The sequence below is a fragment of the Saccopteryx bilineata genome, chromosome 6 (assembly GCF_036850765.1).
Source record: "Saccopteryx bilineata isolate mSacBil1 chromosome 6, mSacBil1_pri_phased_curated, whole genome shotgun sequence".
Classification (NCBI taxonomy): Eukaryota; Metazoa; Chordata; class Mammalia; order Chiroptera; family Emballonuridae; genus Saccopteryx; species Saccopteryx bilineata.
In genome coordinates, this window is record NC_089495.1 from 21,159,480 (window position 1) to 21,178,844 (window position 19,365).

The window sequence follows — 19,365 nt, forward strand, 5'->3', positions numbered from 1 at the left end:
ACTACCTCACCTTGTCCTCAACTGAACGGACTCTTCTTCCTGATAGAGAGCCTGTGAAGGTGAGGGGCTTTCCCTCACTCATGCCTAGGAGTTCGGAGAGCCCATCTATCTGAGGAGCAACCAAAAAATTTGATTTGCTAGAAAAAGAGAAAGTTTGGGACCCAATAGATGGGTGCCCTAGCAGGGGATAGTGACTAACCTCCTGCTCTCATGTATAAGATGCACCCGTTTTAGAAAACTTTCGGGTCTAAAAACTGGGTGCATCTTATACAGTGGTTGTGGCATTTCAAACGCCATCGACGGAACTGAGGACGAGACAATATATGAAGACAGTGATTTGTCATCAAATTGGAAGGCCAATCGGCTTTTCACCCTTTTTCCACCCCGGTGTGCAGTTCTGCTCGTGTCTAGGTAGGGCTCCCCTCCCCGGTGACTCACCGCCCCCGACAGGGAGGGTGTTACCAGAAGCATTCCAGCCGGCTGAGTTCAGCAGCCAGCCCTGACCTCGCCCTGGTCTGCACGGACACCCGGGGCACCGGTTCATGACCGCAGTGGCGTCCCGCCTCCCTGGACACCCTCTTTCTGTGAATAGGCAACTGAATCGGGAACTTGGCTAGTGACACCATGTCAGAGTGGAGCTGGGTCCAAGCATGTAAGGATGCTCTGTGAGCACGCCGAGGGAGGCTTCTGCAGAGCAGCCAGTGGCACCATTTCTCTGAGGACTCCCTGGACCAGGAAGAGGGGGTCACCAGAGCAGGGCTTGGAAGGTTCTGCTCCACAGGTGGGGTCCTTTGTGGAACAATAGGACATAGTCTTAGTCACAGGGACCTGTGTGATAAACACAGGTGGCTAAGGCACATTCCCCTTCACCCAGGACCAGGAAGAGGTGCTAGGGAGAACACCAGAAAGGCAAGGGTTGGACGCGGGGAGGAGACAGATCTGGAGGATGTCTTTTCTGTCTTCACGAGTCCATGCGAAACGTCCCAGTGCAGGTGTGAAAACAGAGCAATGGAAAATATTAGATTGGTTCAAAGGATGTTAGGAGGTCTACTGATTCAGATAACACTTTGAAAGGAAGCTGATCGGCCGCTGGCCTGTTCCTTAGTGTGGGGTGGCTCTCAGGGTGGTGCTTTAACAGGGGAATGTCTCTGCGCTGATGGAAGGTGGAAATGAAGAGAAAACCAAGGAGAGGAGAGGGAATGATGATGTGAGAAGAGGAAAAGAAAAAGAATACGTGTCTAGTGTAGGGAGACTCATTGTCAAGAGAAAACTAAGGTTAACATTCAGGACAGTTTCTGCTACAGTGAGCTACTGGGCCTTCTTGAGAAAGCCTTCTCATCTTGGAGAAATGCTTCCGCTAAGCACAAAGACTACGATGGTTATTCCAGAGGAATGGTGGCAAGAAAGAGGATGCAATGGGGACCCTTCTTTAGTGACCCGAGTTTCCAATAGTGACTGTAAGGATCTTAACCGTTCATTTATTTAAATAACTTTAACCATAAATTAAAAGATTGGTTGCATCCTGTCGTTAAGAGTTTATCTGGTACCTCCCCATGCTCCCCGAGCTGGGGCCCTCAGAATACCTACAGAGCACACAGTAAAGGACAGACACCTCAGGTGCTACTGCAAGGCCACCCACCACATGGAGGGCTCCAGATCCAGACAAAGGGGACCTAATTCTAATTAATTCCTTTTTTTTTTTGTACTTTTCTGAAGCTGGAAACGGGGAGAGACAGTCAGACAGACTCCCGCATGCGACCGACCGGGATCCACCCGGCACGCCCACCAGGGACTACGCTCTGCCCACCAGGGGGCGACGCTCTGCCCCTCTGGGGCATCGCTCTGCCGCAACCAGAGCCACTCTAGCGCCTGGGGCAGAGGCCAAGGAGCCATCCCCAGCGCCAGGGCCATCTTTGCTCCAATGGAGCCTTGGCTGCGGGAGGGGAAGAGAGAGAGAGGAAGGAGAGGGGGTGTGGAGAAGCAAATGGGCGCTTCTCCTATGTGCTGGCCAGGAATCAAACCCGGGTCCCCCACATGCCAGGCCGACGCTCTACTGCTGAGCTAACCGGCCAGGGCTAATTAATTCTAACTCATCAGTTTCCCTCTGATTAGAGTCGCCCTCTGAGCCAGGAAGCCCTGGTCCTTTGTAGAGGGCTTTCAACTGGGTCTGGCTAGTGTTTAACAGAATCGTCATGTCCAGTCCCTTTGTAAATTGGAATGAGTCACTTGTCTAAGGAGACAAACCTCAACATACCTCCAGACTATTCATATGAAGAATCATAGTGGCTTAAAACTTGACAGGAGAAATAAATTCCTCAACTGCCAGGTGAAAGGTAGAAGTAAGGTGCCGGGGCTGCAGCAACGATCAAGTTCTCCAACGTCTGTGAGAGGACGGAAACCTCCACGGCTCACAGGGCCGAAGCAGCATCGATTTGTTTTTCTAAAGGGAAATAGCCTCCGGAGAACCGCAAAACTGGAAAACACATCGCAGATTATCCTCCAAGGTAACCCCTGGGCTAATGTTTTCCAAAAAAGATTTTAGATGGACGGATGAGAACAAATAAACATATTTATGAGTGATACAAGTAGTGAGGTGGTGCTTTGAAAGACAGAAAAAGAAAAGCAGTTCTTTTAACCAAGGTTAAAGGAACTCCAAGGAAGTCCTTATACTTAAGCAAAAACACAGCTGGTGGTTGAGACACTCATAACAATAACCTTCCACTCTGGCTCCGGTCTGCCTGTCCTGGCTCTTGTCCTCACGAGTGCCTCCTACCTTCTGCTCTGGAGTCTTGACTGACCTCTGAGGGACCCAGAGATGTGAGAGCCACAGGAAGGTCAATGATAATATACATATATATACCCCAACGACCCTTCTCCACACACACTAGCCCACTGGAAGAGTGGTACACGGAAGAATTTGTACAGGAAGGAGGATTTTAAGAGGTAAAGGTCAATAAGATGACGTATTTGTTAGGATGATAAAGACTGCCTGGTATGAGTAAAACATTAATTAGAAGACAAGTTATAAAGAACTTTATTTTTAAATCTGAGTCCAGTCTAAATGGTAGAGAAAGAGAATTAGGCTCCCATTTACTATCATGGACTTGGAGAAGGAAGATTGTCAATCTAAAATCACCCTTAAACCAAATCATTTGAGTGATCTTGGGGGGGAAAACCCCCAATTAACCTGTCTCTTTTAGTTATACCTTTACCAACCCAATTGGTTTAAAGTCAAAAGACAGATCTGAGCCAGTCTACAGGTCCACGGCCTCCAGGACTTCAGTTTCCTCGTGTTTTAACTGGGATAGCAGGACTTGCTTTCTCTGAAACACATGAAAATGCTTTAAAAACATAAAGCACAACCCAGCAGTTCTCCTCCCACTCGTATAACTAAAGGAGGTGGAAACACACGTCTGCACAAACACTTGCACGTGAGTGTTCACTGGAGCTTTGTTCATCATAGCCCAAGAGTAGAAGCAGCCCAAATGTGCACTGGCTGATGAGAGAACAAATAAAATGTACACCCACACAACGGAAAATTATTAAGAAATAAAAGGAAATGAAGTACTGATACAAGTTATGACACGGATGAACCTTGAAAGTAGTATCCTTAGTGAACGAGACGGTCACAAAGAACGTACGTTGTGTGGTTCCATTTATATGAAATGTCTACAATAAGCAAAGATATAAAGACAGAAAGTGAATGAAGATTAGCTAGGGTTTGGGAGGAATAAAGCGTTGGAAGGTAATCGATGCAAAACTCTGTACTGAAAGCCACTGACTTATGCGTTATAAAGAGTTGAGTTGTATAGTATGAAAATTGTATCTCAGTGAAGTAAAAGAAAAAAGCGTTTATATTATAATGGAGTAATTAAGAGGAGAGATTGGTGGTCTCAAACCTCAAACTTTAAACACAAAAGCCCCAGGGGTCTTGTTAAAATGCAGATGTTGATTTGGCAGGTCCTGTGTGAGGCCTGGGACTCTGCATATTCCATGAACTTCCAGCAGATGGTTCTGTCTTTGCGTGACGTTTGGCAGGATGTAAAAGATGTAAGAATAGAGGCTTTCTTTCTTGAAGAAATGGTACGGAAGTTGATAAGACAAAGCACCCAGAAAATACGCTTTATGAAGATGCGTTTGAGAAAGGTGTGTGTGCAAATATTAAGTGTTATACAATCTTATGAGGCTTATTCAAGTCCCAGCACTTAGACCTCTCCAAGAAAATGATCATAACTTTTTCCAAGACCTGAATTAATATTAATTTATTTTGGCCACTGTTTCCTGACTATCCCTATCTTAAGCCAATAGTCTCTCCTTTGCTTCTATTGTTTTCGTGCATAAAAGTCATAGGACATGATTGTGACTTTGTTCTTGGTTGTTTTATTTTCCTACATGGTTGCCCATTCTTTACTAAGAATGCTGGACCAGTGGTTCTCACCTGAGAGTGAGGGTTTTACCTGAGCATAAAAGCTACTTAGGAAAGCTTTCTGAGATTGTTATAGCTTATAGTAGCTGAACGATGCTACAAATTTCTATCAATCATAAAAGCAATGACTGAGGAAATAATTTAGGTCTCAGGACATCAAACAGTGATGCTATTACCGCTCAGTGATTGACAGAGAAAAAACAATTTCTCACCCCAGCATGCTGGTAAGTCACTTGTTTTCATTGATGTTTGAATGCAGCCAACTTGCCTAAGATCTATTGATGCAAACATGAGTTAAACAGGAAGATTTACATTATTTCTATCTGTTATATGTTTTGATTTTACCAAGAGCTGGATGCTATCAACTCAGAAGCTTAAGAGCTTTTATAACATCCCTGGCTCACCTAGCAGCCTCAACTGGAGACCTTTAGTTCTTGTATTGTCTAACCTTCCTCCAACCTTTCTGGGTGCTGGGAGCTGGGAAAAGCATGGCGCCCACTAATCCGCCCTACTGCAGCCAGAAAGTGTCCAGAGCAGTCAGCCGCTGGCTCCGGATGCAGAGAATACACTCGTTTTCAGCCAAAGCAAACACTTCCCCATCTGGAAGGCCCACTGAGTGACAAGCAGCTTTTGATGTAGACATCACTCCCCCAGAGAGCCATTTCTTTGGAAGCTGAGAGGGTGAGGGAAGGAGCTCGTCCGCCAAGATGCCGTGCTATCATATTTTTACTTCCTGCAATGCGACCCTCGGGGTTTGGGTAGGAGCGATTACGCTGGTCCTTAGAAGGGACGTGGCTCCTGAAACCAGATTCTTGTTGGCAGAGCCCTGACATGCCTTTATTAGAACTGGTGAGATAATCTGCTGAGGATTTAGCTCGCTTTCAGAGACTCTTCTTAACTGGAAATGGAGAGAAACCAGGCAGAGGTCTGAGCTCCCCCAAAGTGTCACTGTCAGGGTTCCTGAGGTTTCCGGATCCTTTATCCCTGAAAGACTGAAAAATTATTTTGGAAAATTGAATTCCTGATGTAAAAGCAACACGGAGCCTTGGCCAGATAGCTTGGTTGGTTAGAGCATCATCATGAAGCACAGAGGTTGCCAGTTCAATCCCCGGTCGGGGCACATACAGGAGCAGATTGATGTGCCTATCTCACTTTCTCCCTTCCCCCTCTCTCAAATCAATAAAAAACAAAAACAAAACCCAAAAAACTTAACACTGAGAGGCAGCTCAAAAGCAAGGCATGGTTGGGTCACTGCCAAAAAAGAGAAGTGTGTCTGAAAGCCGATCCAAATATGGGGAACCCCAGAGCAGAACCCTACAACATAATGAAAATTTTCAATCGACAGTATTTCTTGAAAATCATGGATAAACATTTCAATGTTTTGTCAGCTTATATACACTCATGGATTCAGGTAGTTCTCACCAAATTTCATCCTACATTTTACTTAAATACTGAAGAAAAAAATGACACGCAAATCTCTTGTCAACGTACTGTCTGCAGACCCACCGAGTCCCAGTGCATCCAGAATGCCTTTTCGGCGCCGAGTCCGCTACACTGAGCCCCGTTTCAGAGGCTCAGTTGCTGGGAGTATTAAGGCAGTCTCATTCTACATCTCAGGTGTCCCAACAAGCTGGCATCTTTTTTTTTTTTTTTTGTATTTTTTCTGAAGCTGGAAACGGGGAGAGACAGACAGACTCCCGCCTGCACCCGACCGGGATCCACCGGGCACGCCCACCAGGGGCAACGCTCTGCCCACCAGGGGGCGATGCTCTGCCCCTCCGGGGCATCGCTCTGCCGCGACCAGAGCCACTCTAGCGCCTGGGGCAGAGGCCAAGGAGCCATCCCCAGCGCCCGGGCCATCTTTGCTCCAATGGAGCCTCGCTGCGGGAGGGGAAGAGAGAGACAGAGAGGAAGGGGGGGGGGTGGAGAAGCAGATGGGCGCTTCTCCTATGTGCCCTGGTCGGGAATCGAACCCGGGTCCCCCGCACGCCAGGCCGACGCTCTACCGCTGAGCCAACCGGCCAGGGCCCAAGCTGGCATCTTAATAATATTCAGGCCAGCCTGAAGGAGAAAAATCTCACAATACCGACGGAAGATCTTGGGAAGTTGAAGATCTTCGCTCCTTTTGTGCCCAGGTTGCCTCGGCTTGGTGCAGAAAGTGGGAATTGGGTCTTAAAGCAAGATCTGCTGAAGAAACTATACTGCTGTCTCCATCCAGCTATCCTGCGTGGGATTGAGCACCAGCAGAGTGGGGCCGGCGGCTTGGAAGAGCACTGGCCTGGGTTGACCAGATAATCCAAGAGAGGTTGTTCTTGCTTTGGGGCACCACAGGGCATGTGGTCACCGTGGGAGTGCATTTTGAATAATTCAATTGCAAATGATGCTAATAAAGTTTGTGTGCCTCTGTTACTACCCGCCTCATCACTGCACATTTTCAGAGATATGGTGTTTGCATGACATATGGAAGAAAACATAAAACATGTCTTCGATTTTATAATGGAGCACTATGAAGTCACTATTCCAATGGAAGCCACTCCACACGTAGCAGCTCTGGTGTGCAAAACAGAGAGGTCCTGGGGAGCTCGGTGTGAAGGCGAGTGCGCCGTTCTTCAGAGACAATGGTGCTGGTTGTGCTGCAGAGGAGACGCCGCTGGCTTTGGACACAGATGACTTGGTTCCAGTCTGAGTCCTGGTACTCACCAGTCATAAGGGCTGTCTGGCAAGCCACAGACTGAGGCTCATGGTCATGCTCTGTAGTGGGGGATGTGGTATGACCTTAGGGGGCCGGTGTGGGATAAAGCCTGTGACAGTGCTTTGTCAACTGTAAAGCCCTGTCTGATTTCTGAGGCATCATTTCTCCTAAGCAGTGGTTGTCATCATCAACTGTAAAACCAAGCATCATCCTAAATGGCATCAATGCTTTTATTCATCACTGACTGTATACAACACGGGGGGCTAGGAAATAGGGCAACAAAGTAGTTTCAAATATGGCCATTGACCTCAAGGGGCTCACTGTCTAGTTAGGGAGAAAAAACATGCTACATCACCACTCATTATAATAAAATAAAAAACAGTGCCTGCCTCTCCAACAGTGACCCAATAGTGAGTCAAGAGTACTGGGTCAAGAACGACCCAAGAGTGAGTGAGCGCAGAGAAAGGGACGCTAGCTTTTATGGGTAGGGTACAACTGAAGCTGAATGTTGAAGGACAGCCAGGATGTTGTCGGGTCCCCAGTAGACATTAGACCACACAGAGTGCAGGGGTGCTCGCTGGAGAGGAGAAGCGTGCAGCCTGAAGGCGGGTCCTGGGTTTACACTTCACCTCTCTACTCACCTCTGCGGACCTGTGTTCTCTCTGTCTCTTTTTAATTAAATTTATTGGGCGTGACATTGATTAATGGAAATATTCAGGCTTCAGGTGTACAATTCTAGAATACATTCTATAAACCTTATCAAGTTTCTCTTAAAATATAAAGCACCTATCCTGGTTCTTACATCTATCAGGAAAATACGGTAAGAAGGTAAAATGATATTTTAAATACCAGGACTTTAAGTCTTTAGAACAGAGAAGTCAGGTAAATAAAGAGACGATTATTATGTCATTCATGGTTTTTCAATGTTCTCATTAGACACCAAATGAAAAACTTCTGTTTATACAACCCAGGGAGTCAATGCTTGAAAGATTTACTCATATGAAGGAATCCCTTTCTTGGTGCTCGGAACACAGGGGTATGTGAATAAAAACTAGACAAAGGTCCTGGATTATATGGCCAGTTTCTGTTTGCTAAATGTCACGCAGACACCAAAGAGAACCAAACTGCAGTCCTTTCCAGGGCTGTGGCATGCTGTAGCAACACCACTCAAGGAATATTGTTCTCTCCTACATCCTTCCCTTCACTTCATGGTAGCTTTGGACGTACCACAGAGGAGGAATTCCAGACCTTCGCGGGCATGCACACTGGAAGGTGATAACCCCACCGCTCCAACCCACTGCCCCACAGAGCAGCTCCCGGAGGCCCGTGCACCCTCATGAAAGCCCTTTTGTGGCAACATTTGTGAGCTGGGTGCTGTTTACAAATGGACAGCACAGCCACAACCCCCTTGTAACAATGCCCTTAAGTTTTCTTTCTCCCAAAGCTTTCTCTGATGGGCAGTTGCCTTTTCAGCATTGAAACAAAGAGGGCTGTCCAGTGATAAGCAAGGGCCCAGCAGCTGGTGCAGGCCAGGCCTGTCTGCAGGGGGAGGGCTGCGATCGATGTGTGACTCATAGCTGGGAGAAGGCTGCCAACCCCAGCTGCAGGCTGGCTTGGCCCCATGGCACTCTATGCTCTGTGCCCCATGTGCCTTCTGGGCTGGCAGCATAGCTCCGCCCCCTCCTCTCCTGCCAGCCCTTGTCTCGCAAGGAACTGTTCCACGGGACAGAACACCCAGCGAGCCCCTCCATTCTCTCCATATTCAATCAGGTACTTGAAACAGCAGATGACTCATGTTGGACTCAGCCAAGACCAACAGCCATCAGGCTTCTTTTGTTGAAGAGTTAACTATAAGTTCCATAAATGATTCCAATGAGCGAAGTCCTTACAGGGCAGCTCTCTAAAGTCAGGGAAAGAAATGACCACACTGGAGCCACAGAAAAGCCAAGCCACAGAGTAGCACAATTCTTTCTTTCTTAAACACTCTTTCTGGAAGATCATCCGGAAGTATTTTCCTTTGGGACCCAGCCGTAGTCGCCAGGTTGGGTTTGCTCTGCGGGATCAATGTACAGTTTATAGAAGGAGCGCTGGGTTCCAAGGGCAAGGACTAGCAGCCTCACTCCAGAAATGAACCAGGGCCCGAGGATGAATTTCTCCGTTTAACTCAGGGGTCTGCTGCCAATGCTCACTGTGGTTTGGGGGCAAGCCTCAGGGTTTCCATCTGGGAGGAAAAACAGTCCATATCTCCCAATGAAAATAAAATATGTTGGTCTAAGAACCAAGGAACAATCACAGTGAGAGATCATAAAAGATCTGGACGAATTGGTGAAGTCAGGGTGGAAGCAGCGTGGACAGGAGGGAAGACTGGGGACAGGGGATGGGAGGGTGAAGCTTCTCTAGTTTTTTTTTTTTTTTGTATTTTTCTGAAGCTGGAAACAGGGAGAGACAGTCGGACAGACTCCCGCATGCGCCTGACCAGGATCCACCCGGCACGCCCACGAGGGGGTGACGCTCTGCCCACCAGGGGGCGATGCTCTGCCCCTCCGGGGCATCGCTCTGCCGTGACCAGAGCCACTCTAGCACCTGGGGCAGAGGCCAAGGAGCCATCCCCAGCGTCCGGGCCATCTTTGCTCTAATGGAGCCTTGACTGCGGGAGGGGAAGAGAGAGACAGAGAGGAAGGAGGGGGGGGTGGAGAAGCAAATGGGCGCCTCTCCTGTGTGCCCTGGCCGGGAATCGAACCTGGGTCCCCCGCACGCCAGGCCAACACTCTACCGCTGAGCCAACCGGCCAGGGCCTGAAACTTCTCTAGTTTTTTAAAGATAATTTTGACATTTAGTGTCGTTACATTTTACAATTTCAAAATAAAACCAGTAAGGCTGAGGGGTAAGGGAGAAGAAGTCTCTGTTACTCATTTAGGAAAACTGAAAATTGTCTCCATCATCATGATGATGGAAATGGTCAGTAAATAAAGGACATAAATAAAGGGCACACATTTTAAAGTCTTTCTGAATTTTAAGGAATCTGATATAAGCTCTGAAATGGAAATCTACACAATGTAGAGTTCCGCAGCTTTCACATCCCTGGAAATCTTTGAGATTAGAATAAACATACAAGCATTTGCATGATCCCAATAAAGGGCTGACAAGTGTGACACTATAGATGGAATGTTTGTGTCCCCCTCAAAGTTTGTGTGTTGAAACATAATCCCCAATGTGATGGTATTAGGTGGTGGGTCTTTGAAGGGCATTTAGGCCATGAAGGTGGAGCCCTCATCAGTGGAATTGATGTCCTTATAAAGGGGACCCTTGAGAGATCCCTTGTTTTTTCTGCTGTGTGAGGAAACAGCAAAAATATGGCTGTTGATTAACTAGGAGGTGGGCTCTCCCTAGAACCTAATAATCTGTTGACTCCTTGATCTTGGACTTCTCAGCTTCCAGAACTGTGAGAAACAAATTTCTGTGGTTTATAAGCTACTCAGTCTACGATATTTTGTTATAGCAGCATGGCTGAGTCAGGACCCATGAATAACCTTTTGGAGGTTGTGGGAATTTGTCAGGACTGAATCCAGGCATATGGTAATGTAAGTGGTTTGTCTCTGAATCTTACTTTCTCATTTCTTCTCTTTTTTCCTCCTCTTAAATTACCACACTTAGTTCTCTCAACCTATCTCCATGCCTGATCTGATTATCCTCAATAATGCCTTAAGTCAGGAGTCTGTAGCATAACCTTTAAGTCCTAATACCATACATAAGAGTTTTGGTTGTCTTAGTGCATCCAATGTTCAGTACAGTGTTTATATAGGAAATAGTTGTAATCATATATGGTAAAGGATCCAGAAATATTTGAGTCCAGAATTCAGAATATGTGATAAGCGTATATGTTCAAATCCTCACTAAGGTAGTCCAATACCAAGCTGGCTTTTTGGCACGCAGAAAAATCCTGAGTAAACTTGACTTTGCTTCTTCCACTCCAGAAACTTGGGATGGATGTAGTCAAATCCTACAACAAAAAATGCAGAGAAGACTGGGTGTCCAGGAGCCAATAAGGATCCAAACTGATCATGGCAGTTCTGGCCCAACCCCAGCTTCCCCTAAATCAATGATATCATGTTTAGGTTAATTTGGGGCTTCTTAGGCTACCTCATAACCTCCTTCCCAGGACACAAGTCCTCCTAAGACATCTCCTACCAGGAATAGTTCTCCTCGGCTGTCCTTTACCCTCATTAATTAACATTGAAAAAGAGCAAGAGTAATTTGTCAAGACATTCACCCCATGAAACTTCCCCCAAACATTTTCTTCTTGTCTTTTATTTTTAGCAATGACATCAATTGGGTTAGATTTGGATTTTTAATGATTCAATTCCATTTGCATCACCCTCTATTAAATATGCCAAGCAGATTTCACATTATGAAGCTACTGCTTTTTAATAAGATTTAGTAAACTTATCCTTAGATCTTGAAGGATTTATAGACATGCAAGAGTGGGAAAAGGCTGCCTCATTTATTTGGCGATATATTTAAAGAACAAATTTTGGAGAAGTAATTCAAGTAACATGTGTCTTTTCTCTTCAAAACCCTAACTGTTTGGTGTGCATGTGGACATCACAGAAGAGCTTTCTCTGGCCCTGAATTCTTGAAAACCAGGAAGTATTACACATAGCAGTAACTACAGCTCCCCAGAGTCCTGTTCTTTTAGATCTGAGCCATGTGTTATGATAAATAAACAATCTCTGAAGTGCTTATCTTGCTTCTGGCATGGATATAACAATACAGAGGTACAGTTTCATAACGCCTACAGGAAAGAATTTAGGAGGAGAAAAAAAAGAATCCATATCTTGGCATGAAGAAGGGAAAGGCACATTAACAACAGAAATTACAAATGCGGAGAGGATATGGGACGACCTGACTCAGAACAGACTAGAAAAAAAAAACTAGAGATTTCAATACCAGTAGTTTGGTCAGAAGCCAAGGAAAATGGAGATGAACTCACAGATACCAGGAGTATTAAATAACCAGATGTTATGAGACTGTCATCATATGAAAGTCCCTGCTTCTTTCTGAACCTCAGTCTTGTGAACTAATCTATTGTTTTTGGACTTAATTTACTTAGTGCTGAGCTTTCCGTGAGACAAAACCATGCATCCCAGGTGTATTTTGGGGTTACAAAAAGTTATAGTGAGCCCCTGAATTTAGTGTGAGTGAAGCTTTTTGCCAAACCTACTATTTGTAGCCTCATGAGCCCCATGACTTACCGTTTATGGGCAAAGCCAACCCATGGAGATGAATGGCTGGCAATTACCATATAGAACAGTGGTGGTCAACCTGGTCCCTACTGCCCACTAGTGGGTGTTCCAGCTTTCATGGTGGGTGATAGCAGAGCAACCGAAGTATAAATAAAAAGATAGATTTAACTAGAGTAAGTTGTTTTATAAAGATTTATTCTGCCAAACTTAGTGAAAATCCAACATAAAGTACTTGGTAAGTAATTATTATTATATGCTTTAACTTGTTGTAACTCTGCTTTATAAATTTTATAAAGTAAAGTTACTTCCCTACTTTATAAATCACCATTAATGTGGAACCAGTGGGCGGTAAGAAAATTTTACTACTAACAGAGATACAAAAGTGGGTGGTAGGTATAAAAAGGTTGATTACCTCTGATATAGAATCTCCTTGATGGAACCAGTGTGAATGCTACCCACTTGGATTTCACCAATGATGGATGTAAGAAATGGCTCTACTGCCCTGGCTGGGCAACTCAGCTGGTTGTAGTGTCATCCCACTATGTCAAGGTTGTGGGATTGATTCCTGGTCAGGGCACATACGAGAGTCTACCAGTGAGTCCATAAATAAGTGGAACAGCAAATGGTGTTTCCCTCTCTTTCTCTCTCCCTTCCACTCTCTTGAAAAATCAGTAAAAGTTAAAGATAGAAAGAAAGAAAAAGAAAAAAATGGTGTTACCTAAAAAAATGTGTTTAAATGAAGAACTCCTTGACAAATTCCCTTTAGAACAAAGCATTGGAAATAGGTTTCTTTCCCCTGATGAACTGAACTGTTTCCTAATATTACACAAAGAATTCTGTAACCAGCCATTTTTCTACATTTTCCAGGTTGGTGGAAAGCTCAGAGGTATGTTTTATGTTTGATTGCTATCATTCTTTTCAATCAGAATTTATTGCTATTGGGTTTCCCCCCCTACTTTTACTTTTTGGTTCATTTTTGTTCTTCAAAACATTTTCTAGCCTAACCAGGCGGTGGCGCAGTGGATAGTGCATTGGACTGGGATGCGGAGGACCCAGTTTTGAGACCCCGAGGTCACCAGCTTGAGCGTGGGCTCATCTTGTTTGAGCGAGGCTCACCAGCTTGAGCCCAATGTCGCTGGCTCCAGCAAGGGGTTACCTGGTCTGCTATAGCCCCCGGTCAAGGCACCTGTGAGAAATCAATCAATGAACAACTAGGGAACTGTAACAAAGAGTTGATGTTTCTGGTCTCTCTCCCTTCCTGTCTGTCCCTATCTGTCCCTCTCTCTGACTCTCTTTGTCTCTGCCACAAAACAACAACAACAAAAAAACATTTTCTACAATCTGATTTTTCCCCCTGAAGTGGGTAGCATATAAAAAGACGCAATTAATTCAGAGATTTAAAATGAGCCTCTTGAGACAAGTTTCCAAATGGCACCGCAGTCTCTTGGCAGAGTATTTGTTTCCTCCCTCTGCGTTGTTTATGTACCTGAAGTGAGAATGTCAAGAAAGCAAGACAGCAAATCCAAGGTGGAGGGTTTGCCTGGAAAACTCTCAGGAACAAGCAACTGACAAAAATAGCACCCTCTGAAACTCCGATAGGTACTGTGGAGAATTATGATTTCAGTGTTCAAAGACTCTCTCTTGTACGTGGTTGGAAGCTGGTTTTAGCCAGCTCTTTTCTGAATGCTCAATTTACAATGGAAATAAGCCCTGTACCCCACAGGCCCATTCTTCACCCAGGATGCATGGAAACGTGCATTTGTACGTATGGTCCCAAGCAGGCAGGCAGAGCTTGTAAAAACTCTGACATTAACATGCAGAACATGCAGAAGGTGACCCAGGACATTTCCTCACCCTGCCTGGTTACTAACCACATTCCCAGATTTCTAGGACAGCCAGTAACATCTTTGTACGTGTTTCAAATTGTCCATAATTATCAACAGAGTGTTAGAAATGAATTAGCTCACAAACTGGAAGATTATCCTTTAGATAAAAATACAAGGGTCTTGGGGGCTGTTTCCCTTTAAACGAGCAATTGTTGACTTTGTGCGTGCGTGTTGTTTTGAGGAGGAATGCTCTGCTGCTTCCTTATTCTTTTTTTTTTGTATTCCTCTGAAGCTGGAAACGGGGAGAGACAGTCAGACAGACTCCCGCATGCGCCTGACCGGGATCCACCCGGCACGCCCACCAGGGGGCAACGCTCTGCCCACCAGGGGGCAATGCTCTGCCCCTGGGGGGGGTCGCTCTGTAGCAACCACAGCCACTCTAGCGCCTGGGGCAAAAGCCAAGGAGCCATCCCCAGCGCCTGGGCCATCTTTGCTCCAATGGAGCCTCGCTGCAGGAGGGGAGGAGAGAAACAGAAAGGAAGGAGAGGGGGAGGGGTGGAGAAGCAGATGGGCGCTTCTCCTGTGTGCCCTGGCTGGGAATCAAACCAGGGACTTCTGCACGCCAGGCCGACGCTCTACCACTGAGCCAACTGGCCAGGGCTATCTTCCTCATTCTTTGTGCACCTTACAGGCGTGGCAACAAACATCAGCTGTGGGAGAGAGCAGGGCCAACAAGTCTGTTAAATGTACGAAGTTTTACAACAGGAAACCAGGAGTTTAGAACGAGAGTACTGGTTGGGGCTGGGGAATGGCCGAGTTCTATTTCTGCCCTGCGCTGTCGAGTGCAGGAACAGTGAGTGTCGGGAGCCGATCCACAACTGCTGGCTGACAAGGTCACAGCAGGAGAAGACCCACAACTGCTGGCTGACAAGGTCACAGCAGAAGAAGACCCACAACTGCTGGCTGACAAGGTCACAGCAGAAGAAGATCAAAAACTGCTGATTGACAAAGTCACAGCAGAGAAGACCAATGGCTGCGGAGTGACAAAGTCACTGCAGTGAAGACCAATGGCTGTGGGGTGACAAAGTCACCACAAAGGATAGGCACAACGATACTCCCCCCCCTTTGACTTTTTGAATTAATCTGGCCTTATATCCCCCCTTTTCTGGGTGTGTGCTATTATTTGTGGCACAGGGATAATAGTACCGTGCTTTCCCTGTAGATTCGTAGTGATTTCTTTGGAAATGAGACAGAGGGTGTGAGTTCCACAGAAAAGCCTGCAAGCCCCTTGAACTGGGCTCATAGACATAAGAGGCTGGCTATGATATCCCTCGTAAAGGGTTAAGTCTGTAGGAGAATTCCTTCTTAATCATGTTAAAAAGAATAGATTGTGACTTGTGAATGGTTAGGAGGCAATGGCTGTGCACAGAGCACCCTTTGGCCTTCACTTAACATTTTTTCCTCCCTAGCCTTTTCATGTGATAAGTAGAGAAACATTCCTTCCTGCTTCTTTGATCTGCAAATAGTGGTATATTCTGAGAAGAATAGAGTCAGAACTTAACTAGTGTTTAAATATAATAAATAAGTAATATTTGATTAGACAATAGTATCTTAGGTAAGGTATAGTAGGATGGCCCATTGTGTGGCCTAGAATGAGAGCGTAGTCAGCAAGAAAAGAATGTTTTACTAAGAGAATTGTCTTTTGACTAAAGGCAATTGCTAGGCTTTCTCAATGAGATGTTCTCATGAGATTTAAAAATGTAGGGAAATCCATGGAATGTCTTGTGTTGCTGCTGGGCTATCTTGCAAGTGCACTCTGCATATCTTTGGGTGAAAGCTATTCTTGATGTTATGTTAATTTCTTTAGAGGCAAGCCTTTTAGAACTAATACTCTAAAAGCTTTTACTGATGTTGTTATCGCTATTCAAGTTATTTTGTATTTTGAATGATTTGCTACCTGATTTGTGACTCATAGATGTAAATTAACTGTTATCCGGAAACATGCAAACATAGTGAAACAAAAGTAATAACTAACACCATGTGATTGTAACTCGGTGTGCGTGTATAAAAAGGGAGCTATACTAGCATTTGGTAGAGATGCCTGGCAGTAAATGCTAACCGGAGAATAAAGAGAAAGAAAAGAATTCGGCTCTCTCACTCCATTTTCGCCGACGCGGTCTCCTCCTGTGGGACCCCTGGATTCCCCCCCCCCCCCCCCCCCCCCGCCCCGGGGCTGGACCCCGGCAAGTGAGTGCGCTGTTTGACCACCGGGACCCCATCCATTCCTCCCCTTTTTCTGCTCCTGGAGGCTGATCCTGCCCAGGGCAGGTGTTTCATTGGTCTTGGCCTGGAGATGACACATGGAAAACAACGTGAACAAGTGATTGTCCCATGCCAGCCTTTGCTTTTGCCTCATCCTTGCTTTTTCTCTTAACCCCGCCCACACTTTCCTAAGTGGTTCTCCTGTTAAGGTTTTACATTTGAACCATCTGCGGTGGATTTCACGTTCAGCCAGTCTGGGACTGACACAAATGGTAACCAGCATTAACACACTGGAAATGGTTTGGAGCAAGACTGAATTCCCAACCTGCAGGACCACACCAGCGGGTCTGGATTCTTTCCGAGACTTCCAGGTGGGCAGAGAAGCAGGGAAGATTAACGGGCACGGGCAAGGTGGGCTCTAGGGACCTGCTGTTCTTTCATAAGACCTGTAAAACCAAGGACACGTGGCGCGGTCCAGCCACTGCTTCAGAAGCTTATATCCGCAATATTACCCACCAAAGAGACTAATGTACTTGGGCATTTGGGAATAAAAGAGCTTTGCTCATGACTCAATCAACATTTTTTTAGATGACTTATTTTTATTTTTTTATTAATAACCATTTGAGAGGAAGGTGAAGAGATCACATGGTGGGCAGTGAGGCCGGAATCCAGGCTGCCTTCTGTTGGCGGGACTGTCCTCAGGACCTTGCTCTGAGCTAGAAGTGTGCATAATTGCGGGAGAACTGGGAGAACCCGGGGCGCGGAGGAGACCTGAGTGGGCAGTGGCATCCTCAGCCGTTTATATTTATATACTTTATATATATATGTATATATATTACATCCAAGTCTGTCAGTCATTTGTACCATTTCCCAGGGAGACACGAATGTTTCCGAGGCAGGCAGGGGATGGGGGCAGCTAAAGTGCAGGGCTGGGCGCTGCGTCACAGAAGCCGCAGGAGCTTGAGCGACTGTAAGAGGGCCCGGGGCTCCGCAGCGGCCAGGTACTGGCAGCAGAGCCAGTCCTCCAGCTCCACCCCGCGCCTGCGGTCCACCGCCTTCTCGGCGAACTTCATCATCATCAGGGCGCGCTTCATGTCGATCCAGTTGTGCAGCGTGCCGCACAGCGCCTCCTCCGAGCCGCCCTGCTGCTGCACCAGCTCCCGCCGCGGCCCCCACAGCAGGCACTGCAGCACGCGCTTGGCCTCGCCGATGCGGATGCGCCGCACGGGGTCGGCCTCCAGCAGCAGGTGCGCCAGCTGCTGCAGGCCCGGGGAGTAGAGCGACAGCGCGGGCAGCGGCGGCAGGTCTTCCTGCCGGTAGCCCGGCTCCCACTGCTGGGCCCGCTCCTCGAACGGGTTGGGCTGGTGCAGGAGCTCGTAGATGAGGATGCCTGTCTGGAACTCGTCGAACTTGCTGTACTGGGAGGCAGACACGATCTCGGGGGCCAGCCGGGCCCGGCTCTTCTTCTGCTGCAGGTTGGTGGTGCCGCCCGGCTTCTGCTTGGCCTTCAGGAAGTTGCTGATAATGAGCCGGGGTAGGTGCTTCTCCCTGGGCACCCCTTGACAGGCGGGGGCCATCAGGGGGCTGGGGGTGACACTGGCTGGTAGGGTGGCAGAGGGACAGGGAGAGGGCGTAGCAGCAGGGGCAGAGGCCGTGGTGGAGGGAGGGGCGCCCGCGGCTGCAGAGGAGCCAGGGGGCGCGGGGGTGGTGGAGGAAGGGCCGGGGGCGGCCTGGGGGGCGCAGTGCACCAGCAGCAGGTTCTCCAGGCACAGGTCTCGGTGGATGACACGATGCTCCTTCAGGTGCTCCAGCCCGTTGCAGAGCTGCAGCAGCAGGAAGCACACGCGTCGCTCGTAAGCCTCGGGCTCGGACTGATGGCTGCTGGCCGAGTCCCGCACAAAGTCAGCGGCAGTCTGGTGGGGCACCTCGCGGGTGATGACCACCACGCAGTCCTGCTCCTGGGCAGGGGGGTTAGGCGGCGGGGCAGGCAGAGGGCCCTTGGGCACCTCAGGAGAGGCTAGCATGCTGGAGGGCACCGACGCCACAAAGTGGCCACAGTCCTGCTGGATGTTGAAGTGCACGGGCACCGAAGGGCTGCAGTACGAGGCCATTTTGGGCTCAGGCGTTTTGCAGATCTGTGGGGAAAAGGAGAAGTGAGGTAGTGAGTGGGGTCCACCATTCCGTTCAACATGCGAAAAGGTGAACTGCAACCCTTTCCACACACCATACTCACAAATGAACTCAACAGGAATCACGTAGACTTAGGTGTGAGAGCCCAAACAGACAAATTCCAGAAGAAAACAGAGGCGAGAATCTCTGAGTTTTTGGGTTGAACAAAGATTTCTGACACCACATCAAAAGCATGGTCCTTAAATAAAGCATTTCATAAACTTGACCCCATCAAAATTCAAAACTTTTGTGCTTCAAAATATACTTTTAAGAAAATAGGAAGGCAAGTAATAATAGACTGGGGGAAAATATGTGTCAAATACATACCTGATAAGTGATTTCTAGCCAGCCAGAGTTCACGAGAAAAACCCTTGCAACTCAGTAATAGGATAAAGTTGCCAATCAAAAAGTGAGGCAAAGGTTAATAGGCATTTCACCAAAAAAATATGTAAATGACGTGTGCACATGAAAAGATGTTGAAGATCATGAATCATTAGGAAAATGCAAACCAAACCCACAACAAAACACTAGCTGCCGCCCACTGCATGGCTACAAGAAACACGGCAACAGAAGCATCTGTGAGCGTGTGGAGAAATGGGAACACTCCCGTGCGGCTGGTGGTTTGTAAAGCGGTACAGTCATTTTGGAACACGGTTTAGCAATTCCTTAAAAAGTTAAAACATAGAATTATCACACAACCCAGCAAGACTGGGGTCCCTGAACAACAGCACACAGCATGGCCTCCTT

General features: G+C 47.1%; 1 protein-coding gene across 4 annotated transcripts in view; it reads right to left on the reverse strand.

Annotated features, from left to right (window-relative positions):
* Nucleotides 1–17,042: 17,042 nt before the first annotated feature.
* The window catches only part of PRAG1 (PEAK1 related, kinase-activating pseudokinase 1), a 54,061-nt gene continuing 51,738 nt past the window's right edge, over nt 17,043–19,365 (reverse strand). For all 4 annotated transcript variants that reach the window (XM_066235355.1, XM_066235352.1, XM_066235353.1 and 1 more), the window contains exon 6: nt 17,043–18,584. In XM_066235355.1, the coding sequence (XP_066091452.1) occupies nt 17,391–18,584 (1,194 nt within the window). In that variant the 3' untranslated portion in view covers nt 17,043–17,390. The remainder of the gene's footprint in view (nt 18,585–19,365) is intronic.